At 40.6% G+C, this 25727-nt stretch overlaps 1 protein-coding gene across 1 annotated transcript in view; it reads left to right on the top strand.

Moving 5' to 3' along the window:
- The window catches only part of ALG14 (ALG14, UDP-N-acetylglucosaminyltransferase subunit), a gene marked incomplete at its 3' end in the record, with an annotated part of 49589 nt that overhangs the window by 8472 nt on the left and 15390 nt on the right, over window positions 1-25727 (top strand). Inside the window, exon 2 of the mRNA XM_008057958.1 lies at window positions 1785-1936. Within this exon, the coding sequence (XP_008056149.1) occupies window positions 1785-1936 (152 nt within the window). The remainder of the gene's footprint in view (window positions 1-1784; window positions 1937-25727) is intronic.

Genomic DNA, 25727 nt, shown 5'->3' with positions numbered 1-25727 from the left:
TTTTCCTTTCGGCACATTTGAGTTCCTTGTAGATCCTGGATGTTAGGCCTTTGCCAGATATACAGTTGGCAAATATTGTTTCCAATTCTGTGGGCTGTCTCCATGCTCTCTTGATGATTTCTTTTGCTATGCACAAGCTTTTCAGTTAGATGCAGTCCCATTTGTGTATCTTATCTCTTATGGCATGGGCACTTGGGGTTTTAATCAGGAATTGGTTGCCAGTTCCAATTTCTATAAAGGTGTGTCCTTCATTTTCTAAGGTTCTTATAGATTGAGGTTTTATGTTTAGGTCTTTGGTACATTTAGAGTTGATTTTTGCATATGGTGATAAGTAGGTGTCCTGTTTCAATCTTCTGCATGTGATTAGCCAGTTTTCCCAGCACCGTTTACTGAATAGGTTCTCCTCTCCCCAGTGATTGTTGTTGGAGGCTTTGTCAAAGATGAGTTGGTTAGGAAATTGAGATTTTGTTTCTGGAATCTCTATCGTATTACATTGGTCCATATGCCTGTTCTTGTACCAATACCAGACTGTTTTGATTATTGTAACCTTATAATAAAGTCTAGAAGTGTGATACCTCCTGCTTTATTTCTTTTGCTAAGGACTGTTTTGGCTATTCATGGTCATTTATGTTTCCATGTGAATTTCTGTATTGTCATTTCCAGGTCTGAGAAGAATGATGTTGGTAATTTAATAGAATTAAATCTGTAGATTGCCTTGGGTAGGGTGGACATCTTAACAATGTTGATTCTTCCTATTCATGAGCATGGAATATTTTTCCATTTGTTTGTGTCTTCTTGGATTTCTTTGAGCAGTGTTTTGTAATTTCCATTGTAAAGATCTTTCATTTCTCTGGTTAGGAAGATGCCAAGATATTTTTTTTTTGGTGTGGCTATTTTAGATGGAATTATGCTTTTTATTTGGTTCTCTGCTTGTTATTGGTGTATAAGAATGCAACTGTCTTTTGCATGTTTATTTTGTACCCTGAGACTTTGCCAAAGTCCTTTATCAGTGAAAGCAGGTTATTGACAGATTCTGTTGGAATTTTGGTGTATAGGATCATATCTGCAGCAAAGAGGGATAATTTAACTTCCTCTATTCCTATTTGGATATCCCTGATTTCCTTCTCTTGTCTAATTGCTCTAGCTAGGACTTCCAACACAATGTTGAACAGGAGGGGTGAGAGTGGTCAGCCTTGTCTTGTTCTGGTTTTCAGGGAGTTTCCATCCATTTAGCAGTATGCTGGTTGTGGGTTTATTGTAGATTGTGCCCACCAATCTTCTTGATAACAGAAACTGCAGTCTTTGTACATTCCTCAGTACAGTAAGTCCCCTACATATGGATCTTCGAGTTACAAACTTTAATAATACACACTTGCATTTTTAGTATATTATTTCTCCCCACCAATTATCAGTATAGCCCATTAAATACATACAGTACTATAAAACCAATTGTGTTAGTTGACTACCTAGACTGACTGTTGGAATTAAAACAAATAGATTTACAAATGCACTCTTGGAACATAACACATTCATATGTTGGTGCCTGCCTGTACCTGCTGCTAGTGCCAATTTTATTTTTAAACATTTATTATCTTCTGTTGATACAACATTAGTATTTATACAAGGGTATAGATTTATCCTTTTAAAATGTTTCTTGTGTCTTTTGAGAAATGTGCTGTTCCAGTGGTCTCTCCTTCCCCAAAACATGACATTAGTGTAATATGGTCAAAAGATAAGTCCATTGTAGGTTTCTTAATCTTAGGACTTCTGATACTTTTTACCAGGAGGACATACCACCGAGATCCTGAGGCTGCTTGGGAGCCTGTCTGCTGCCTACTCTCCTAGACATTATGTCATGGCTGACACTGATGAAATGAGTGCCCACAAAATAAGTTCCTTCGAACAAGACCGAGCTGATAGAGACCCTAGTCACATGGTAAGTAGCAATTTCTATGTCTAAGAGAATGACAAGTGGTACCTTGAGTCTAATTGTCTGTGGAAATAATCTCGGGGAACTTCAGTACCCTACCTGGATAGGCAGGCAGAGGTTTATTGGTAATGAAATATATTTCCTTTAATAGCAAAAGATTAGAACGTCCATAAAGTAAATCTTCAAATTAAGAAATCATCAAGCGTGGTCAGGCTTATACCTGTAATCCCAGCACTTTGGGAAATGGAGGGGAGAGGGTTGCCTGAGATCAGGGGTTCAAGACCAGTCTGGGCAACTTGACGAGACCTCGTCTCTACAATAAATCAAAAACTTTGCTACGTGTGGTGGCATGCGCCTAGGGTTCCAGCTACTTGGGAGGCTGAGGTGGAAGGATTGCCTGTGCCCAGCAGGTCGAGGCTGCGGTGGCTGTGAACATGCCACTGCACTCCAACCTGGGCGCAGAGTGAGACTCTGACTCAAAACAAAAAGAAATGGTTACTTAATTTTTAATATATTTTTTAAATAGGGAAAACAGGCCAGGCATGATGGCTCATGCTTGTAATCCCAGCATTTTGGGAGTCTGTGGCAGGAGGATCACTTGAACCCAGGAGTTTGAGACCGGCTTGGGCAGCATAGTGAGACCTCATCTCTACAAAATATTAAAAAATTAGCTAGATATGGTGGTATGTGCCTTATAGCTCCAGCTACTTGGGAAGCTGAGGTGAGAGGATCACTTGAGGCCAGGAGATTGAGTCTGCAGTAAACCATGATCTTGCCACTGCACTGCACTCTGGGGAACAAAGTGAAACTATTACTCAAAAAAAAAGAAATTTTATATATATATCTTGACAATGGGGGATTCCCCCCAAAAAACTGGAAAATTTTTTTTTTAAGTGTGCATTTACTCTTACATGTTTGAACTTTGGACACCTTCAAAGTATTCTGCATTTGATGCAGTACACCTATTGAAATGCTTTTTCCACTGCTCAAAACAGTTTTTGAACTCATCAGTTTTGATACCTTTTGTTGCTTCTGTCTTTTTTTTTGTTTGTTTTGCCTCTTTCACATTGGCAAAACGTTTCCTTTTGAGGTCTTTTTTATTTGGGAAAACAAAAAGAAAAAGTCATTCGGGGCAAGATAGGGTGAATAGGGAGGTGGGGCAAGGGGCTCATGGCTTTTTTGGTCAAAAACCGCTGAACACTCGGCAAAGTGTGGGCAGGTGCCCTTTTAAATCACCCATCATGAAATGGGCAAATGCATTGAAAGAATCGCCAAAAAAAAATTCACCAAAGCTGAACACAGTCTCTCACAATAACACTAGATGGTACACTGATGCCAATACTTTCCTAGAACACTTAACTAGCAGGGCAAGCCTGTACTACAAGAGGACTACCCACCAAAAAATAATTCCAGATTTTTTTGGGGTTCCCCTGCGTGTGAGTGTGTGTGGTTTTTTAATGCGTTCCAGTTGTGGAAATTGTTGGGGTTTTTTGAAAAATTGTTTTATTTATAATTTCACACAATTCATTTGCTTATTGGCTCTTCATTAAAGCTGTCTATCAATGTATTGTGTTTATTGATGATTTTACTTATCTTTGACTGCTTCTTATTCTCCAAATCATATTTGTATCTGCCTTTGAAATTAGTTCTCTGTTTCTGGTAGCTATCTTCATCTTAGCATTTTACATGTACTTACACACAAATTCTCCGAAGCCTGTGCTTCTCCCCCATAGCCACTCTGCCTCTTTTGTGTATTCTTTTCTAATTCAATAAATTTAGTGAGAAAATAATGCTTTGGGTATGTTCATCTAAGGTATCAGAGACTTAAAATGTCATTTAATTGATTATCTTTGGGTGTATTTGAGAAGTGGTGAAGAATTTGGAGAAGATGACAGTGATTTTTCACACAAGAAGAATGTGAAGAGTATAATTTATCCGTGGTATAGAACACCTGAAAATATATAAAGGACAAAGTAATTACAGCATTCTTATTTGTTTTTGGCATAAGGAACAGTTATCTTTGGATTTACCCAATTATTAGTATATGTCATCATCTTTCTGAAGTTGCATCCAACTTGGAGACTCTAGTTTTAATGTAACATACATACTGAATATTTTCCTTTAGGTTTATCACCATATGTATTTTTTATTTACTTAACTAACTATGGTTTAAGGAAACATTTGGAAAATTTATATATTGTGCATCTCAACACTTTAGAACTCAGTAAGTTGAGTTTAATTCATATTGATAAGAAAGCCAGCCAAAGATTTTGAATTTTTTAAGTGCCATTATTTTTTTTATCAAAGTGGGACCACAGTATAAGGCTGAGATTCTCTATTTGACTTTCTTCCTCCGTGAATTTTCTGCTGGGACAGTGCAACCACTGTTAGAGAAAACATTCTACTCCCTTCCTGAAGGGTCTCTACTCATGAATCTGAAGCTGGGACAAGCTCTGCAGAGGAGAGCTGTTGAGGGTGGCAACATGTACATTTCTACTGACCACCCGTGTGCCACCCTGTGTGTGTGGAGGTGGTATACTGACAGTAGTTGGTGTGGGGACAGAAAGAGAGACAGACACTTTCCCATCAAGCCTTGCTAAAGGGAAGGGTGTACCTATTGGTCTCTTTCTGCACTACAGTTCAGCCATTTTTTGTATCTTCCATAGAACTCACCAGAGTAGGAAGAGGAGGGAAGCTAACTGAAGAAATCAATCGTGGTCAGTTCATTTACAGTGGCTGTTGGAGTGTGCCACTACACTCCAGCCTGGTTGACAGAGTGAGACTCCAACTCGAAAAAAAGAAAGAAAACTTTGTTAGTGAATCAGAAGTCAGGCTAAAGAAATCCTCCTGGCAAAAAGGCAGTTATGAGAGAAAAGAATCTTGAAGTGTAAGGAAAGAAAATGACAGGAGAAAAAAGAATCTGGAATAGACCTTTATTACCCTTCTCCTATCTCAAGTAACTTGATTTAACTTAATTGCATTTCATCATCATATCAATAGTTACGTTTTACTAACTCACCACTGTTTCTTGTATACCATGTCTTCTGAATTCATTTTATTTTATTTTTTTAGTTGGAGTCTCACTCTGTCACCCAGGCTGGAGTGCAGTGGCATGCTCACGACAGTCTTGACCTGTTGAGCTCAGGTGATCCTTCCGCCTCAATCTTCCAAGTACCTGGAACTACGGGCATGTTGCACCACACCCGGCTAATTTTTTTTTTAATTGTAGAGATGAGGTCTCACCGAGTTGTCCAGGCTGGTTTTGAACCCACAGACTCAGGCAATCCTCTCACCTTGGCCTCCCAAAGTGCTGGAATTATAGATGTGAGCCATTGCTCCCAGCTGAATTAATTTTATTTTCTATTTGGCTCAAGTATACCCTGAGTAATTTTTTCTAGAAATGTTGCATGGGCAGTATATTTCCATCTCTGAAAATGTCTTTATTGTGACATTATACTCCCACAGTCATTTGGCTTGGTGTGCACTTCTAATTGTAATGCCATACTTTTTCCTTTGGAACCCTGTAAATAGTACTCCATTCTCTTCTAGCAATTAGATGTCCAGAAAAAGTGTTTGATGCTAGTTTGTTTTGTTTGTTTCTCTTTCCTTAAAATTCTAAAATTTAACAAAGCCATGTGTACATGTCTGTTTTCTTATTAATTCTTTCTGGAATTCAGTGAAGTCTTATAATCTTTCATCAGTTTAGGACAGTTTTTATTTTTTTTTTCTATTTATCTCTTCTGTATACCAATTCTTTGTCATATTATATTGATGATATATAAACACACACACAGTCATCCTTCATTTTCCATGGGGGATTGATTCCAGGACAATCCACAGATACAAAAATTTACATATATAAAGTGGTGTAGTAGAGTTTGCACATGGTACGTCTCATACTTTAAATCATATCTAGCTTACTTAATAGTGCCAAATACAGTGCAAATGCTATATAAATAGCTGTTATACTGTATTGTCTAGGAACTAATGACAAGGGGGAAAGCCTATACATAATCATTACAGACATAACCATCTTTTTTTTTTTGCAAATATTTTCAGTTCACAGTTGATTGAATCCGTGGAATCAGAGGACCAACTGTGTATATGTTTATATATACATAGCTGTACATATTTTCTTCCTGTTTATTCTTTGTTTTATGATAAACACGTTTTAGATTTTAATGTTTCTATAAGTTTTAACATCTTGCTTTTTGCACTTGTCTTTAATCTATCCGGAATTGATTTTTTCTCTGTAATGTTTGAAAGGGATACAATTTCCATATGGTAAAACAGCTGTTCCAGCCCAGCAAATGAACAATCCTTTTCCCACTGATCTGCAGTGCCACCGTTATACAAGTTAATGTGTATACATAGATCTGTATATTAGCTTTCTACTCTGTTTACCAATTCATTTGTCTATTCATGAGCCAATATCAAACTCCCTTAGACTTATTCTTCAGAAGTGTTTCAACTGTTCTTTGTTTTTTACCTAGGTTTTTGAATTAACTTTTCACAAGCTCACAAATAACCTGGTTGGTATTTTTATTTGAATTAAATTAAGTGTATCAGTTTGGGTAGAACTTACATCTATATAATGTCTTCCTATCTTGAAACTTAATCTCTCTCTCCACTATTTAGATCTTCTCTAATGCTTTTCAATAGGATCTTCTCATTGTCTTTGTAGGAGTCTTGCATATCTTTTGTTGTATTTATTTCTAGGTACCTTGTATTATTTTATTACTATTGTAAGTGATATGTCCTTTTTATTTTTATTTTATTTTGTTTTATTTTAAAGATGTGGGGTACAATTCAGGGTTACGTATTCAAATGTTCATTATACAGCTCTCCTTGTTGATGTTCCCCAGACAGATTCCTACTACTGCCAATCCTGCCTCTCCACCCTTTCCTGGCACTTTCCTGCTACTGCCAATCCTTTTCTTATAGTATTACGATAATTGCTCAAGGTCCAGTTATGAGTAAGAACATGTAATACTCAGTTACTTTGTTTCTGTGGTATACCACTCAGTATTATAGGCTCTAAGTTCATCCAGATTACTGTGAAGTTCATGATTTTGTTCTTCTTTATGGCTGTGTAATATTCCATCATGTATATATACCACTTTTTTTTTTATCCAGTCCTCTTTTGATGGGGAGCATGGTTGGTTCCATGTTCTTGCTACTGTGAACAATGCCGCGATAAACATACATGTGCAGGTATCTTTTTTATATAGTGATTTGAGTTCTTCTGGATATATTCCCAGTAAGGGGATTGCAGGGTCATATGGAAGGTCTATTTGTAGATCTTTTAGGAATCGCCATACTGTTTTGCACAGAGGCTGTACTATACACTCCCACCAACAGTGTAGAAGTGTTCCCTTCTCGCCACATCCTCTCCAGCATCTGTTGTTTTTTGAGTTATTGGTGATATCCAACCTGACTGGAGTTAGGTGGAATCTCAGTGTGATTTTAATTTGTATTTCTTTGATGACTAGAGGCTGAGCATTTTTTCATGTATCTGTTGACTGCTTGTATGCCTTCTTTTGAGAAGTATCTATTCATAGCCTTTGCCCACTTTGTAATGGGGCTGTTTGTTTTTTTCTTTTCAGCACATTTGCGTTCCTTGTAGATCCTAGATGTTAGGGCTTTATCAGACATAGAGTTGGCAAATGTTTCTTCTCAGTCTGTGGACTGTCTCCCCCGCTCTCTTGATGGTTTCTTTAACTTTGCAGAAGCTTGTCAGTTTGATGAGGTCCCACTTGTCTATCTTATCTCTTATGGCATGGGCACTTGGAGTTTTGATCAGAAATTGGTCGCCAGTTCCAGTTCCAGAGTGGTAAGACATATCTTTCAATGATAGTTCCTGTGTTGTGGATTACAGAAATGCAGTTGATTTTTGTAGAGTGATCTTATAAGAACTACCATGCTGTACTTTATTTATGTTTTATCTATGAAGATAATTTCATCAAATGCAAATGGTATCAGTGCTAATTCTTTCTAATCCTTACACCGGTTTCGCACTTTCTCTCTCTCTCTCTCTCTCTCTCTCTCTCTCTCTCTCTCTCTCTCTCTCTCTCTCTCTGTCTCTCTTTTATTGTTGTTGTTAGAGGTTCCAGAACAGTAACAAATAAAGGCAGCATAGGGGTCATCTTAATATTTTTTTCTTATTTTAAAACTATGCCAAGAGTTTTATTTAAATCATATTTGGTGTAGATTATTATCAAATGAATTGTGTACATCTTAGATTATAATATAATTTGTTCTATTTTGTCTTCTTTGTGGAAAATTGCATGATTTGAACTGTTCTTGAATTTCTGGAATAAACCCAGTTTGTTCCCAGTGTGTTATATTTTAATACATTGTTACATTTGGTTTACAACGTCCTCTGTGTTTAGATGGTGGTACTTAAACAAGAAACTGGGTGAGATTACCCAGGGATAGATTGATAGAAAATAGAAGAGAACTAAGGTCTGGGCCAATGGCTTTCTAGTTTTCAGATATAGGGGAGCTGTTACCGTTCTGGAAATAGCAGCTGTCAGTTTGTCCCTTTGCAGGCTTCCTTCCTAGAACGAAGGTACAAGAAGCCCCAGCCCATAGGTCTCTGGCGTAAGGATGTCTTCCTCTTCAAACCTTTTTCATTTTCTTCTTGTTTCTGGTGAGTAGAGATTTCACTTTCCTACTTTCCAGTTCAGATGAAATAATATTTTGTTCTATTTCTGACAGCATTTTAATCTGTTTATAGAAGGAGCATTTTTAAGTTAGTTTATTTTGCTGTCCGGTCAGAACCAATGTCAAATTCATTTTCTTTTCTTTCTTTTTTTTTAATACATATTTTTTATTTTAAAACTGTGGGGTACAGTTAAGGGTTAGGTATACAAATATGCATTGTGCAGGTGCCCTTGTTGATGAGGTGTGTCCCCCCCACCATCCCCAGACAGATACTGACTACCGTTAATCCCACCTCCCTTCCCCTCCCTACGCCCCCATACTTTCCCTCCACTGTCAATCCTTTTTTTATAGTATTATAGTTGTTCAAGGTCCACTTATGAGTGAGAACATGTGATACTCAGATCTTTGTTTCTGTGAGAGGTCACTCAGTATTATAAACTCTAATTCCATCCAGGTTGCTGTGAAATTCATGATTTTGTTCTGTTTTTACGGCTGCATAATATTCCATTGTGTATCTGTCCCACATTTTTTTAATCCAGTCCTCTTTTGATGGACAGCATGGTTGGTTCCATGATCTCGCTATCATGAACAATGCTGCGATAAACATACGTGTGCAGGTATCTTTTTTATACAGTGATTTGAGTTCTTCAGGGTATATTCCCAGTTGGGAGATTACGGGTCATTTGGAAGGTTGATTTTTAGAGTTTTAGGAATCGCCACACTGATTTCCGCAGAGACTTCACTAGTTTGCATTCCCACCAACAGTGTAGAAGTGTTCCTTTTTCACCACATCCTCTCCAGCATCTGTTATTTTTTTAGTTATTGATAATGGCCATTCTGACTGGAGTTAGGTGGTATCTCAGTGTAGTTTTAATTTGCATTTCCTTGACTAGTGAGATTGAACATTTCTTCATGTATCTGTTGGCTGCTCATATGTCTTCTTTTGAGAAGTGTCTGTTCATGTCTTTTGCCCATTTGTAATGAGGTTGTTTTTTTCCTTTCAGCACATTTGATTTCCTTGTAGATCCTATATGTTAGGCCTTTTTCAGACTTGGAGTTGGCGAATACTTGCTCCCAGGCTGTGGGCTGTCTCCCTGCTCTCTTGATGGTTTCCTTGGCTTTGCAGAAGCTTGTCAATTTAATGAGTTCTCACTTGTCTATCTTATCTCTTATGGCCTGTGCATTTCAGTTTTTGCTCAGAAACTGGATGCCAGTTCCAACTTCCATAAGGGTGTGTCCAGCATTTTCTAAAGTTCTTGTGGTTTGAGGTTTTATACTTAGGTCTCTGATCCATTTAGAGTTAAGCTTTGTGTATGGGGATAGATAGGGGTCTTGTTTGAATCTTCTGCACGTGGTCAGCCAGTTTTCCCAGCAGCGTTTACTGAATAGGTTGTCCTCTCCCCAGTGGTTGTTGTTGAAGGCTTTGTCGAAGATGAGTTGGTTGAGAAATTGAGGTTTTGCTTCTGGAATCTCAATTCTATTCCATTGGTCTATATGCCTGTTCTTGTACCAATACCAAGCTGTATTGATTATTGTAGCTTTATAGTAAAGTTTAAAGTCTGGTAGTGTGATAACTCCTGCTTTTTTTTTTTTTGCTAAGGATTCTTCTGGTTATTCTTGGTCATTTTGGTTTTCATTGTTTTTTCTAGATCTGAGAAGCATATTGCTAGTAATTTGATGGGTATTGCATTAAATCTGTAGATTGCCTTAGGTAAGATGGACATTTTCACAATGTTGATTCTTCCAATTCATGAGCATGGGATGTTTTTCCTCTTGTTTGTGTCATCTTTGATTTCTTTGAGTAGTGTTTTGTGGTTTTCATTGTAAAGGTCTTTCATGTCTCTGGTTAGGAAGATGCCAAGGTATTTCATTTTTTTTGTGGCTATTGTGAATGCAGTTGTGGTTTTTAGTTGGGTTTCTGTTTGTTTATTATTGCTGTAAAGAAATGTGATTGTCTTTTGCACATTTATTTTATACCCTGAGACTTTTCCAAAGTCCTTTATCAGTACAGGGAGGTTTTTGACAGATTCTCTTGGGTTTTCAAGGTACACAGTCATGTCGTCTGCAAAGAGAGATAACTTGACTTCCTCTTTTCCTATTTGGATACCCCTGATTACTTTCTCTTTTCTGATTGCACTAGCCAGGACTTCTATTACTATATTGAACAGGAGGGGTGAGAGTGGGCATTCTTTTCTTATTCCAGTTTTCAAGGGAAATGGTTCCAATTTTTGTCTGTTTAGGAGTATGCTGGCTGTGGGTTTCTCATAGATGGCTTTTACTATTTTGAGGTATGTTCCACGTATGCCTAGATGTTCGAAGGTTTTTATCAAGAGAGGGGGTACTGTATTTTATCAAAAGCATTTTCTGCATCTAATGATATAATCCTGTGGTTTTTGTTTTGACATCTGTTGATGTATTTAATTACATTTATGGTTTTACAAATGTTGAACCAGCCTTGCGTCCCAGGGATGAAGCCTACTTGGTCATGATGGATGATTTTTGAGATGTGTTGTTGAATCCAGTTTGCTAGGATCTTGCTAAGAATTTTAGCATCTATGTTCATGAAAGATATTGGCCTGTAGTTCTTTTTCTTTGTTGGGTCTTTACCTGGCTTGGGTGTCAATGTGATGTTAGCTTCATAAAATGATTTGGGAAGAGCTCCATCTTTCTCAATCACCTGGAATACTTTCAGTAGTATTAGTATCAGCTCCTCCTTAAATATCTTATAGAATTCTGCTGGAAAGTCATCTGGTCAAGGACTTTTTTTTGTAGGTAGTTTTATTTTTTTTTTTTTGAGTTGGAGACTCACTCTGTTGCCCAGACTGGAGTGCAGCAGCCGCTCCTGGCCACCGCAGCCTCGACCTGCTGGACTCCGGCGATCCTTCCGCGTCAGCCTTCCAAGTAGCCGGAATTATAGGCATGCACTACCACGCCCAGCTGATTTTTTGATTTATTGTAGAGATGAGGTCTCGCTGCCCAGGCGGGTCTTGAACCCGCAGGCTCAGGCAATCCACTCACCTCAGCCTCCCAAAGGCGTGGGATTACAGGCTGAGCCACCGAGCCTGGTGGTAGTTTTCTTATTACATAGTCAATTTCCTTGATTGTTATTAGTCTATGTAGGGTCTTGATTTCTTCTTGTTTCAGCCTAGGCAGGTTGTGTGATGTCAGAAAGTTCTCCATTTTCTTAAGGTTTTCAAGTTTGTTTCCATACAAGTGTACATAGTAGTCTCTAATGGTCTTTCGTATTTCTTCAGGATCAGATGTGACTTCATCTTTTGTGCTTCTGATTGTGTTTATATGGGCTTTTTCTCTCTTTTTCTTGGTCTGTCTAGCTAGGGGACCATTGATCTTGTGTATCCTTTCAAATAACCAGCTTTTTGTTTCATTGATTTTTTGTATTATCTTTTTGTCTTCTATGTCCTGGATTTGGACTTTTATTTTGGTGATCTGAATTCTTCTGCTGAAGTTAGGGTTTTGGTAGTCTTGCTTTTCCAGCTTCCTTAGGTTACTTGTTAGGCTGTTAATTTGTGATCCTTCCATTGTTTTCATGTGTGTTTTTAGAGATATGGATTGCCCTCTTACTACAGCTTTCATGGCATCCCAGAGATTTTGGTAAGATGTTTCTTCATTTTCATTTGTCTCCAGGTAACTTTTAATCTCTGTTTTGATTTCATCATTGACCCAGGAGTTGTTTAGCATCATGTTTAGTGTCCATGTCTTTGTGGGTTTGGGGGGAACCTTGTTGGTGTTGATGTTTATTTTTATTCCACTGTGGTCCAAGAAGGTGCATGGCAAAATTTTGATCTTTTAAAATTTGTTTATGCTTGATTTATGTCCAAGTATGTGGTCGATCTTAGAGTACGTCCTATGCGGTAATGAGTAGAATGTATATTCTGTGGTCGTTGGGTGGAGTGTTCTGTAGGTATCAATTAAGTCCATTTGGTCAAGAGTCACATTGAGGTTCTGGATCTCATTGCTGATTTTTTTGTCCTGACGATCTGTCTAGGATTGTGAGTGGGGTATTAAAGTCCCCAGCTATGATAGTGTTAGAGTCAATATCTTTTTTGAGTTTACCTAAAAGTTGCTTTATGAAAGTTGGTGCTCTATGTTGGGTGCATATATGTTTAGGATAGATATTTCTTGTTGATGGATTGAACCTTTTATCATTATGTAGTGGCCTTCTGTATCTTTTTAAATATTTGATAGCTTAAAGGGTATTTTGTCTGAGATTAAGATCCCGACTCCTCCTTTCTTTTGTGTTGTTTGCTAGAAAGTTTGTTTCCCATCCTCTTACTTTGAGTCTGTGAGTGTCCTTTCTAGTGAGGTGAGTCTCTTGAAGGCAATAAATTGTTGCCTGGTGATATTTTATCCATTTTGCCATTCTGTCTTTTCAGTAGTGCATTTAGTCCATTCACATTCAGACTAATTATTGAAATGTGAGAGTTGATTCCTATCATAAGGTTCTTACAGAGTTGTTATTGTTGTTCCTGTTTGTTGTCTTGCTTTTGGTTTTGGAGTTGGTTCATGTGTGTTTTTAATCTTTTTCCTGTACTCTTGTGAAGAACGTTATTGTTCTTTTTTCCTTTTCTTTTGTGTTTAATACTTTAAGTGTTTCTTGTAGAGGTGGTCTAGTGGCAGCGTAGGTTCTTAGGGATTGGATATCTAGGAAAGATTTCAATTCTCCCTCACTGATGAAGCTTAGCTTGGCTGGATAGGTTATTCTTGGTTGAAATTGTTTATCTTTTAGAACTTTGAAGATAGTGCTCCAAGCTCTCCTAGCCTGGAGGGTTTCTATAGATAAATCTGCTGCTATTCTAATTGGTCTTTCCTGGTAGGTAGTCTGACCTTTTTCTCTTGCTGCCTTTAGGACTTTTTCTTTTATACCTACTTTGTTTAGGCGAATTATTATGCGTCTGGGAGTTGGTCTTCTCATTTGTTGTCTTTCAAGGGTTCTCTGAATCTCTTGTGTTTGAATTTTTGCATCACTGATGAGAAGAGGGAAGTTTTCTTGAATGATTTCATGAAATGTTTGTTCCAGTGTGGTCTCTCTCTCTCTCTCTCTCTCTCTCTCTCTCTCTCTCTCTCTCTGCCTCAGGAAGGCCAATTACTCATAGGTTCGGTCTCTTGAAGTAATCATTCATCTCTTGAAGGTCTTGTTCTGTCTTTTTAAGCTTCTTTTCTATGTTTTTGACAGTTTGGATTAGTTCTGTATTTTGGTCTTCGAGCTCTGTTTTGCTAATTCTGCTTTACTAATTCTGCTTTCCATGCTTATTAGTTTGTTATTTATTTTCATCATAGTATTCTTTACTGCTGTTATTTCTGTCATCAGCTCCTTCTGAGTTTCATCTTGTCTCTCCTCAATATTTTTTATTCTCTCTATTAATGTCTTGATGTCTGGGTTTGTTGCATGTGACCAGTCATTTTGGGGGCTCTTCATTGTTTGTGTTCCAAAGTCTGTTTTCTCAGTGTCTGACCTCCCAGGGTCTGTGTGACACCTATATTCTTCTTTTGGTTTTTCTTCATTTGTGCAGAATTTTCCTTCCCTCCACTTCCCCGTCTTCTTTAATTCTGTTATTCAGGAGTGGAGGGGTTCCTTTTACTTCTGTTTGTTCAATCTCCTATTCTTCCTTATGTATATCCTCCTGCTTTTTTCAATTCTGGAGCTGGACTGTATGTTGGGGGCAGTCATTTTTGCAGTTTTGATATTTAATTAAGGGGGGAACTGTTATTCAAAATCTATCTGCAGATCCCGGTATCCACCAACAGGTGGGTGGATAATCTGAAACCCACTTCCCACTGCCTTGGAATCTGTCCATGCAGTGGGGTTGTAGGTTTACTCCCTGAAAACAAAATGAGGTTAACAGAGGGAAGAGAATGGAGCAGGCAGTGGGGGGAAGAGGGGCGGAGAGAGAGAGGAGTAAGAGGGAAAACAGACAAGCTTACCGACTAACAAATGAATAGAGACAGAAAGACTGAAACAAGTAAAAAGAAAAACAATAACCACGACTACAAACTAACTAACAACCATACGAAAAAACTAAAACATACAATGATGCTAACATACAAGCTAACCAACCTCCTTATTGGTGTGCTATTCCTCTATACAAAGATGGGGTTTACAGAGAAATAAAAATAAAAAATAAAAAACGAACAAAACAAAAGGAATAGAATAAAGTCAATAAACTAACAGAACCAACCAAGCACACTCTGAGACTTTTCCTTTAAGTCCAATGTCCTTTCAGCTCTGATTTCTAGCTGTCTTTGCAGGCTGATAGATTTGTTCACAGTTAGGGTCAGCTGCCCCTGGCCTGCTGTGGAGAGTGGTTCAGATCTCCCTGCCCAGTCTATCACTCAGATCTGGCCTGTGTCTGTTTATCAAGGTGGAAGAGCTTCTGTCTTTCCCATTTTGATGTTGTTACCTTGGATCCCCAGCAGGGAGAGCTATGTCACCACTCTAGTTGATCTTTATTCGCAGCTGCTGGAGACTGCCAGGCGATGCAGGCCGGGGTTGGCAGAAGTCGGAGGCTGTTTAGGCCGGGAGGGAGCAGGCAACTGTAGTGGCGGTGGGGGCAGCCACCTCACGGTACATGGAAGGAGCTCCATGAGCCTGGCTCCGGCCAAGGGGTGGGGCACGGCAGTGGCAGCAGCACGATCTCAGTAGATCGTGCTTGCGGGACATGCACGGTCAGAAGTCCTGGGTCACCTCAGGTATGGACTGGGTGATGGCCACAGCAATGGCAGCTGCAGCGGCCGCCCAGACTGCCATGTTGTTTAAGTGGTGGCCGCGGCTGAGCTCCGTGTGAAGAGCAGGCTGCCGACGATGGGAGCTGCGGCCCCTGGGAGAGAGCTAGAGTCTTTCTTTATGTGTGTTCTCTTTCACGGAGGGTCTCACAAACCAAGCTGCCCCGTCGCCATCTTGCCAGAAGTCTCCAAATTCGTTTTCTAATTAAAGTCAGAGTTTGAGTCACTCTCGGTGTCGATGCCTGTTCTGCACCATTTGTGTAAGTAGTTCCCCTCCCTCTCCCAATTTTCTTCACTTGTTTTTTTTCTGATATAACTGTGCCAGCTGCAATTTCCTCTCTATAGAATGTACTCCTGGCTGGGCTCGGTGGCTCAGTCTGTAATCCCATGCTTTGGGAGGCCGAGGTGAGTGAATTGCCTGAGACCGCGGGTTCGAGACCCGCCTAGGCAACGTGGCGAGACCTCATCTCTACAATAAATCAAAAAAATTAGCTTGGCGTGGTAGCATGCGCCTGTAGTTCTACCTCCTTGGAAGACTGAGGCGGAAGGATTGCCAGAGCCCAGCAGGTCGAGGTTGCGGTGGCCGGGAGCAGCCACTGCACTCTAGTCTGGGTGACAGAGAGAGACTCCAACTCAAAAAAAAAAAAGAATGTACTCCTGTGGTTATAGGCCTTGAACTATATCTCTATAGTTTAATTTTTTTCAGACTTTTAAAGTGAACCAGAAAATCTGTACCATTTTAGCATTAACAGTAAGTGCACTTAGTGCTTGGGTAGAAGGTCTCATCCATATCACTTGGAGCACTTCAGGAATAAGAGGGCATTGATTTACACTTGTTTCTGGTGAGAAGCCAAAACCCACATTTTCTGTCTCTTTTTTTTTTTTTTTTTTAGTTAGAGTCTCACTCTTGTCACCTAGGCTGAAGTGCAATGGCATGTTCACAGCCACCGCAGCCTGGACCTGCTGGGCTCAGGCGGTCCTTCTGCCTCAGCCTTCCAGTAGCTGGAACTACAGACACATACCACCATGCCCAGCTAGTTTTTGTGATTTATTGTAGAGATGAGGTCTCACCAACTTGCCCAGGCTGGTCTTGGACCCCTGGGCTCAGGCAATTCTTTTGCCTCAGCCTCCCAAAATGCTGGGATCAGACTGAGCCACCAAACCCGGCCCAGAACCCACATTTTCAAGACAGACTTGCTTGTACAAAACAAGAGAAGACCTTCCCAGAAATCAGAAGATAGAAATTAGGAATATTAATCTCTTAGAGTTATGTGATTTTTGTCATTTGGAAATGACATAAGGAAACGTCACAAGGAAATTTCTGTTATTTGGTTTATAACGTATTCTGATATGGAATTATTCAGTAGATTTCTGAATGTTTTTGCTAGTTTGTAGAAAATAATTTAAACATTAATATTTACCTATTTATACTAGATATAAATACACAGTAGATTTTTAAGATCAATTTTAAACTACTGTAATTTTATTATTTGAATGTTAGAGGTGGCCTACTTTTTTTTTTGCAGAAATTCTTCATTCAAATTTCTTCTGATTCCCTGGATTCAGTGTATTTTTTAATGGTATTTAATATTTTAGGTGCATAATTCACCTTATTTACAATTACACAAGAGTAAAGGGAAATAATTATTCCTGGTATACTTTAACTTTTTTCAGCGTTTGTTTCTCTGAATAGTTTAATTAGCTTTTTATGAGATGCAGCCTTCCCATGACTAACAAATGAAATTAGAAAGGTCAAGAACAGAGAGCTAAACAAAAAAAGGAACCTTTGGGTGTGAAATCACTTATATGAAAAATATCCTTAAAAGCTTTCTAAAAAAAGTAATTTTCACTGGGATTAGTTCTAAAGTAAGGAGTAATAAGGTAATATCTTCCAGCAAAAATTGGATAGCAACCTTTCCAAATACAACCAATGACCAGATCTGTGTGAAGGTTAATGAAGACTCAAGCCAAAGCTTTCTTCCTAGTAAGCAGTAGTCTCCTTGTTAGGCTGTGTTTCAGTAGGGACATCCACCTGATGAGCTGTTGAGGGAGATGAGGTTTAGGCATTGCACTGCGGATTTTTTTTTTTTTGAGCAGGAGTCTCACTTTGTTGCCCAGGCTAGAGTGCAGTGTCACATCACAGCCACCGCAGCCTCGACCTGCTGGGCTCAGGTGATCCTTCTACCTCAGCATTCCAAGTAGCTGGAACCACAACCACACACCACCACGCCCAGCTAATTTTTTGATTTATTGTAGAGATGAGGTCTCGTAAAGTTGCTCAGGCTCGTCTCAAACCCCTGAACTCAGGAAATCCTCTCACCTCCGTCTCCCAAAATGCTGAGATTACAGGCATGAGCTACTACGCCCAACTTGGTTCGTTCTTTATTTGCTTCTAATTCTGAGCCTTGTCTTCTAATGAATTTTTTTTCATATATAAAACAATAATAGATGTTGTTGAAAACTGATTTGAATTCTTAAAAATTGAAGCCAACATCATTTTCAGGCCACTTAATTAATAATTTTTATACTAATTGGCCTTACAATTTTTTCCTAAGAAAGATTTTTTATTTTACTTATTTATTTTTTTAGTCAGAGTCTCACTCTGAGGTAAGGCAATCCTCTCACCTCAGCCTCCCAAAGTGCTGGGATAACACCATACCCAGCTCAAGAAACATTATTAGTATTATTTTTTTGAGTCAGCATCTCACTCTGTCGCCCAGGCTGGAGTGTGTTGGCACACTCACAGCTATCGCAGCCTCAAACTGCTGGGCTCAGGTGATCCTTCTACCTCAGCCTTTCTTTCTTTTCTTTTTTTTTTCTTTTTTTTTTTTTTTGAGTTGTAGTCTCACACTGTCAGCATGTCAGCCTTTTCCTCCTATAACAGTAGTACCAAAAAAAGTACAGTAGTACATTACAGCACAACAACTGGCATCAGGTGAATAGGCAAGGAGAGTTACTGACACAGAGGGAGAGGAGTGGGAAGTGGCAGAGCTGAAGGACCGTCAGCAATGGGAAATGGAGGGCAAGCTGCAATGCCACTCATGCCTGATGCTGATGGCACAGATTCTGGCTCCTTGCTGGATTCACTTCTATCTACCTTCTTGAAAAAAATGACTCAGTGATGTGTGGGTAGTATCGACACAGTGGCACTGAATTGTGTTCTGAATGACTGCTGCAATCTTCGTATATTGTTCCACATTCGGGTCCTGTGCCTCAAAAACTAACAGTGCCTCCTGTAATAAAGAAAATCTCCATGCCATTTCCTACATTGTGAATCTCTGGCTCTTCAGTTACTTCTTCTTCTTGTCTCTTTTGGTTCTTTCTCCGGGCCTCCAATTCCATCATTAGGTAAGCTCCTCGTGTTGCACAGCAAGGAATTCAGTAACGTCGTCCTCTTGCAGAACTAGCTCCAGCTTCTCACTCACTGTTACTAAGTTGCTGAAGACCTCTTTAGACTCCTCATTCACCTTCTCAAGTCCACAAAACTCATGAACAAACTGTGGGCGAAGATTCTTTTAAGCCCCATTCACGGTGACAACTGTAACCTCACCTCAAGTAAAGTCAATGCTTTTTATGGCCTCATAGATGTTATAGTACTTCCGAAATTGTCACAAGACTGTTCCTGATTCATTACTCACTTTTACTGCCTAATGAAAAGTGTGATGTAAATAATATAGGTATTGTTTTTTTCTTTTTCTTTTTTTTTTTTTTGTCGGGGGCATCTCACTCTGTCATCCGGGCTGGAGTGCAGTGGCACGCTCATGGCCACTGCAGCCTCAACCTGCTGGGCTCCGGTGATCCTTCTGCCTCAGCCTTCCAAGTAGCTGGAACTATAGGCGTGTGCCACCACACCCAGCTAATTTTTTGATTTATTGTAGAGACGAGGTCTTGCCAAGTTGCCTAGGCTAGTCTCAAACCCATGGGTTTAAGCAATCCTCTCGCCTCTGCCTCCCAAATTACTGGGATTACAGGCATGAGCCACTGCGCCCAGCCCAGTAATGTTTTTTGAAAGTCATTATAACTCCCAGGTCCATAGGATGGATGAGCAACATGGTATTGGGTAGCAGGTGCACTGCTTTGATGTTGGGATGAAAGTCGTCCGAGAATTGGGGTGTGAGCTGGAGCATTGTTGAGCAGCAAAAGAATGTTGATGCTATGTCCTTCTCCAAGCAATATTTTTCTACCTCCAGGATAAAGTGGTGGAAAAACCAGTCCTGGAAAATGGACTGTGTAACCCAGGTCTTGAGGTTACTCTTCCACACAACACAGAAGGAGCCCTTGGTTGTGTTTGTAAGGCCCTTAGGTTCTCTGAATGGTAAACTAAGAGTCTTCAGCTTCCTATCACTGGAAGCATTGCCACCAAACAACAGAGTTAGGCTTTCCTTTGCTGCTTTATAGCCTGGCATCACCTTTTCCTCCATACTGATGTAACTTCAGTCTGGCATCCTCTTCCAGTACAGTTCCATCTCATCTGCATTAAAAGCCTGCATGAGTAAAAAATGGCTTCAGCAATAATTTCTCGAAGTGTTTCAGGAAATTCCTGGGCAGCTACTGTATCTGCACTCACTGCCTTGCCACTTACTTTTACGTTGTGAAGGTTGGCTCTAGCTTTGAACTGATGAAACCAACCATAGCTGGCATTAAAAAGATGTACTGTCTGATTCTTAACTGTGCTTTTTTTCCAAGGCTTCATAAAGACTTTTAGCTTTCTCTTGAATCAGCATTAAGCTGAGCATGACTTGACACTGATGCTGATCCTGCATCCACACAGGAAGTTTTTCCATCTCTTCCATCACTTTTCCACACTTCTTTGATACTACTGTCAGCATCATGGGCACAGCAGACTTCACACATTTCATGATCTTGTCCTTGTTCTTTAGAATCTTGCTGATGATTGAACAATTCATGTTATTAGAATGAGTGATGTCTAACTTCTTTTCGCCTTGCTCCACCCTCCCAATCATTTTTACTTTTGTTTCCATTATTATCACTTGTTGCTACAAGTACCAGCTGTATCACTGCTGTTTTTATTTAATATTTTATTGTTGTTGTTATTTTTGAGTCAGAGTCTCACTTTGTTGCCCAGGCTGGAGTGCAGTGGCACGCTTGTGGCTACCACAGCCTCGACCTACTGGGCTCAGGCAATCCTTCCCCCTCAGCCTTCCAAGTAGCTGGAACTACAGGCACAGGCTACCACACCTGGCTAATTTTTTTATTTATTGTAGAAATGAGGTCTTGCCAAGTTGCCCAGGTGGGTCTCGAATCCACGGGTTCAGGCAATCCACTCACCTCAGCCTCCCAGAGTGCTGGAATCACAGACTTGAGCCACTGCGCCCGGCCCACCACTGTTTTTATGCTTGCTTTCAGATGTCCTGGGCTTGAAATAAAGCTACTGTATTCTGTACAGTACTGTACAGTAACGTACACAAAAGCACAAGCACATGTAGAGGATGCACACATGTGACAATGTGTACCAGACACGTTAACTAGTTTACATGATTGGACATATGAATGCATGTTCCCATCTTTAAAAGTTCACAGCTTGAAGTTTTGTATGTAGAGTAGAAAAGAATGTAATTGATATCCCAAACTGTTGTTGTTCTAGTCACTAAACAGAACTTATTTCCTGTATCCATATTTTCATTAATTGACTCAAGCCAGCAATACTGAGGGGCCTATCATATGCAAACCCTACACATGGTGCTGTTGCTTTGGATTTTAGTCTTTTCTCTGCCACACAGTCATATCCATGGCTGCCCACATTTAGCTTCCTAAAACTCTGCTTTGCACAAATAACCCATTATTCTGGCATTTTAATGGTTGCTTTAATCTGAAAAAAGTGTATTTGGAGCCAAAAGCAAATGTCCATTACAGACATTTTTTCTCTCTAAAGTCAGAACCAAAATAAGAATATCTACCTTTAGTCATACTTTTTGATCCTCCACCTAAGATAAAATAAAAGTTATAAATCTTGAAGAAAAAGAAATAGTCTTATATTCTATAGATAATTGTATCTTGAAACAAAATCAACTGAAAGACTGTCAAGTAATAGAAATTCAGAAAAGTGTTAGATCCAAGCTGCATATGCAAAACTCACTACCTTATATGCTAGCTTTAACTACTTAAAAAATAATGAACAGGATACCCAAAATATTAAACACTGGGAAGGACTCTTTAATAAAAGGAAAGGACCAATATGATTACAAGAGTGAAAACTTATTGAGACATTAAATATGGTATAAATAAATAAGTATATTCCCAGTGTTTAAAATCTTAATAGATTTTCAGTTTTCCCAAATTCATAATGCAATAGCAGTCAGAATTCTATTTTTTTAACTGTGTTTATTCAACAATAAATATTTACTTTCCGTTTACTAGGCAATATTACAGACAATTGGGATACAACAAAAAAAAGCAAAAAAATTCCTGCCATCATGGAGCTTCCTCAACTCGAACTGGATGAGAGGACAGTAATAGACATAGTGAAAAAAACCATACAGCCTGTTAGAATGTTATCAGTGGCTATGGAGAGATTACACAGGGAGGGGCACTGGGAATTCTGATGGGCTGGAAAAAGTCGTGATTGCTCTTAGGGCTTTGAAGAGGTCAGGGATTCCTGGGAAAAGAGCATTTCAGGCAGAGTGAAGAGTTCTCTGGAAAGGCCGTAGAGTGGGACATTCCTGGATGCTGGGGCAGTAGCAGGGAGTCCCTGCACCTGGTGCAGAGTGAGTAAAGGAGGTGACACTGGAGAGGAGGTGGAGGAGGGGCCAGGCAATCCAGGGCCTTGTAGGTCCTTGTAAGAAAACCCTCCCTCTGAGGAAAATACGGAGCTGTTGGAAGGTTCCACTTGGAGCAGTGACGTGGTCCGACTGCTTTTTGCAGCGGTCAATCTGTGTTACAGTAGACCAAGAGTGCCACCCAGGAAACCTGTTAGGAGGCTGTTGGGGCAATCCAAGCATGAGACGTGTGGCTTGCACCTGTAAGACTGGGAGTAGGAGGAAATAGTTGGATCCTGGATATTTTTTTGAAAACAGAACTAACAGAATTTCCTGGCAGACTGAATTTGGAATGTGAAGAAAAGAGTCAAGCATGACTCCAAAGTTTTTGGTTTCAGCAATTTTAAGAATGGAGTTGCTGTAGCGCTCTGGGAAGTTGTAAGCGGAGCATCCCTATCTCCATGTGTCTGTCATATATTTCATTCCACCCAAACGAATCAAGGCCTTGGCCTTGGCTGGAGGAGCATGGAACCTCCCCGAGATTCCAAGGGCTTTCTTCCCAGATCCACCTTGTGCTGACTCCAGGCTCTTTCCCAAGCCTTGGGCACCTGGGTGTTTTCGCCCTACTCCACCTCTCTCTTGTCTCTCTACCTCTCTCTCTCCTCTTTCTGTCTTTCTCCTCTGTCTCTCTGCGCTGATACTCTGTCTCCCTCCCTCTCATTTCCCTCCTTCCCATTATTTTCTCCACACTCCCTCCCGTTCATCCTCCCTCTCTCCCCTGTCCCTTCCTCCCCTTTCCTGCCTCCTGTCTCCTCCCTCTTCTTTCTCTCTCCCTTTCTCCCTTTCCTCTTTCTTCGCTCCCTCCTCCCCTCTCCCTTCCCCCTCCCTCTCACTTTTCCTTTTCCTCCGCAAAAGGGCCTTCGGCTTCTGAGCCATCCTGGAGAGTCCCTCCATGCGTTGGCAGACCTCTGTTATTGTGCTTTCTTTGCTCTGCAGCCTCCCCACATGTCAATGTGGTTCCTCCGTGCTGCCACCAGAGAGCAATGCGTTGCTAAACATTGAGCTATTCGATTCTCTCTGCTTCTCCGTGGAGGCAGCAGAGGGTTGAGCTTCAGAATGGCTGATAGAGTGGTTTCTCGTGTACATTCTGAACTAACCTGACATGGGGTAGATGGGCAGAGGTTGACTCCACTTCTTTTTTGAAGAATATCATATGTCATTGCTAGGGATGATTTTCCTTTCTTGACTGCTTTGGAGCAGTCTTTCCCCCTGAAGAATGTTTTCATTTAAAGACTTTATTCAGCCGGGCACAGTGGCTCACGCCTGTAGCACTTTGGAAGGCCTAGACAAGAGGATTGCCTGAGTCTAGGGGTTCGAGACCAGCCTGGGCAACTTGGTAAGACCTCATCTCTACAATAAATCAAAAGATAAGCCGGGCATGGTAGCGTGTACCTGTAGTTCCAGCTATTTTGGAAAGCTGAGATGGAAGGATCACCTGAGCCCAGCAGGTCCAGGCTGCAGTGGCCGTGAGCTTGCCACTGCATTCCAGCCTGGGTGACAGACTCCGACTCCCAAAAAAAAGACTTGATTCACAAAACACTTGCTGAGGTTACGGTGCTAGTATATTTGTTTCAGATGCTCTTCTTTGTTTGAGATAGGTTACAGCTCACAAGAAGTTTTGCCTTCCCAAAAGGAAAATTAAGTGGATTTTTTTTTTTTTGAGTCAAGAGTCAAGGTCTCATTCTGGGAACTGTGGCATGATCATGGCTTACCTCCCCCGCTAGCTGGAACTGCAGGCACACACCACCACTCCTGGCTAATTTTATCTTTATTTTTGTAGAGAACAGGTCTCACTGTGTTTCCCAGGCTGGTCTTGAACTCCTGGGTTCAAGCAATCCTCCTGCCTCGGTCTCCCAAAGTGCTGGGATTACAGGCATGAGTCACCGCTCCCAGCCCAAAAGTGGTTATTGATTGTTCTGCTTCTGTGCGCAAAATTTGCACTAAGTTTTATGAGGAATACAGGTAAGTAAAAGAAGTGCCTCTTTGCCTTAAGAAGTTGTGGCGATCCATTACCTTACTGGTGTGGCCATGTGCTCATCGAGCAATGGCCGCTGCCATATTTCCTAAGCTTTGGCCCCCTCCCCTCCCTTGGGGAGGTGAAGCTTTTCTCTCTCTCTCTCTCTCTCTCTCTCTTTCTCTCTTTCTTTCCCTCTCTCCTCTCTTCTCTCCCTAATTTACTTTCTAAATAAACTATATTTTCTAATCTAACTTCTGTGCAGTTCTTTGCCTCTTTCACATAGCACCGGACTGCACACCAGACATCCATACCCCAGAGGGCCTAACCTAACAACATTCTGGAAGCCCCCACTAGGAGTGTGACCTAACAAAGGTGTTCTTAGGATTCTTCCCAGCAATGGGCACTCAGTGCAGTGCAGAAACAGAGCTTAGATGATTGGAGAGTCTGGAGAGGGGACTCCACCAGCTCAGAGGTGGGACCAGAGATTCCTTCCAGGCAGGAAAAGGCACTGTACAGGGAATCAGGACAATGAGGTTCTAACTGCAGCTCCACCTAACCTTCTATGTGAATTTGGGCCTCAACTTTCCCTCACAGACACAAGGAGGCTCACATTTAAGGAAGCTCACATTTCTTATATCCTGGGGTATATAGCCTGAGATGCAGCCCAACTGCCACATGCAGATGCAATTTTATATGCAATTTCTCCCGGTTCAGTTGACACTCATCAGAAATAAAGAGGGTGTCTGCTGCATTTACATCCCCTTCTGAACACAAGGGGCCAGAAATGATTCCTGGTTGGCCAGGCTTGTGTCACCGGGCCCTGTAATCATGGGACAACTGCCTGGAGCAGAGATGGGTGCCCTGGCCCAAGGCAGCCATCTAAATGGAAAACAAAAAAACAGTTGTTGTGGTGTGGTTAGAGAGGAAAGAGTAAAAATACTGGAAACTTAAAGAGTTACCAAAAGCATCACTGGGCAGGGCTAGTGAATAAAAGATACTAAAAACGTTGGGTTCTTCTGAAGTCTGGAGTGCAGCGTGGAGCTGAGAACAGGCCTTTTGATGAAAGTCTGCTCTCAGACTGTCTGCCCTTCACAGGTAGAGCCTTAACCGCTGGGTAGGTGAACTTCAGGGGCCCTCAAACTTTTAAAACGGGGCCAGTTCACTGTCCCTCAGACTGTTGGAGGGGTGGACTATATAGTTTTAAAAAAAAAAAGGAATTTGTTCATAGTTTTTTTTTTAAACTATAGTCCGCCCCTCCAACGGTCTGAGGGACAGTGAACTGGCCCCCGGTTTTAAAAGTTTGAGGACCTCTGGAATAGATGTTGGCTTTGGAACAGCAAGCCATATTGAGGATTCCAGTGAAATGCTGTCCTGAAAACAAGGAATTTCAAAAGAGTGACTGTATCCCCTGGCCCCCCACTTAGGTCCCTTTTCTGAGTCATTTCCCAAAATACTACGTTTATAACAGGCAGAAAATTGAAGGTTAACTTTGAGGAAACCTATTTTCCCAAGAGAACAAAACTATAGATCCCAACACATGGGTCAGGTCCTGGCTACCCTTTGCCCTTCTGTTGACAAGCCCCACCCAGCACACAGAGCTTCCAGTCTGCCTCTTAACGCTTCATTCTTTAACATGAACGGGGCTTCTCAGTCTGAT

Source organism: Carlito syrichta, unplaced genomic scaffold, assembly GCF_000164805.1.
Source record: "Carlito syrichta isolate Samal-C Ts95f unplaced genomic scaffold, Tarsius_syrichta-2.0.1 Scaffold303173, whole genome shotgun sequence".
Lineage (NCBI taxonomy): Eukaryota > Metazoa > Chordata > Mammalia > Primates > Tarsiidae > Carlito > Carlito syrichta.
This window is presented reverse-complemented; position numbering and strand designations above follow the sequence as displayed.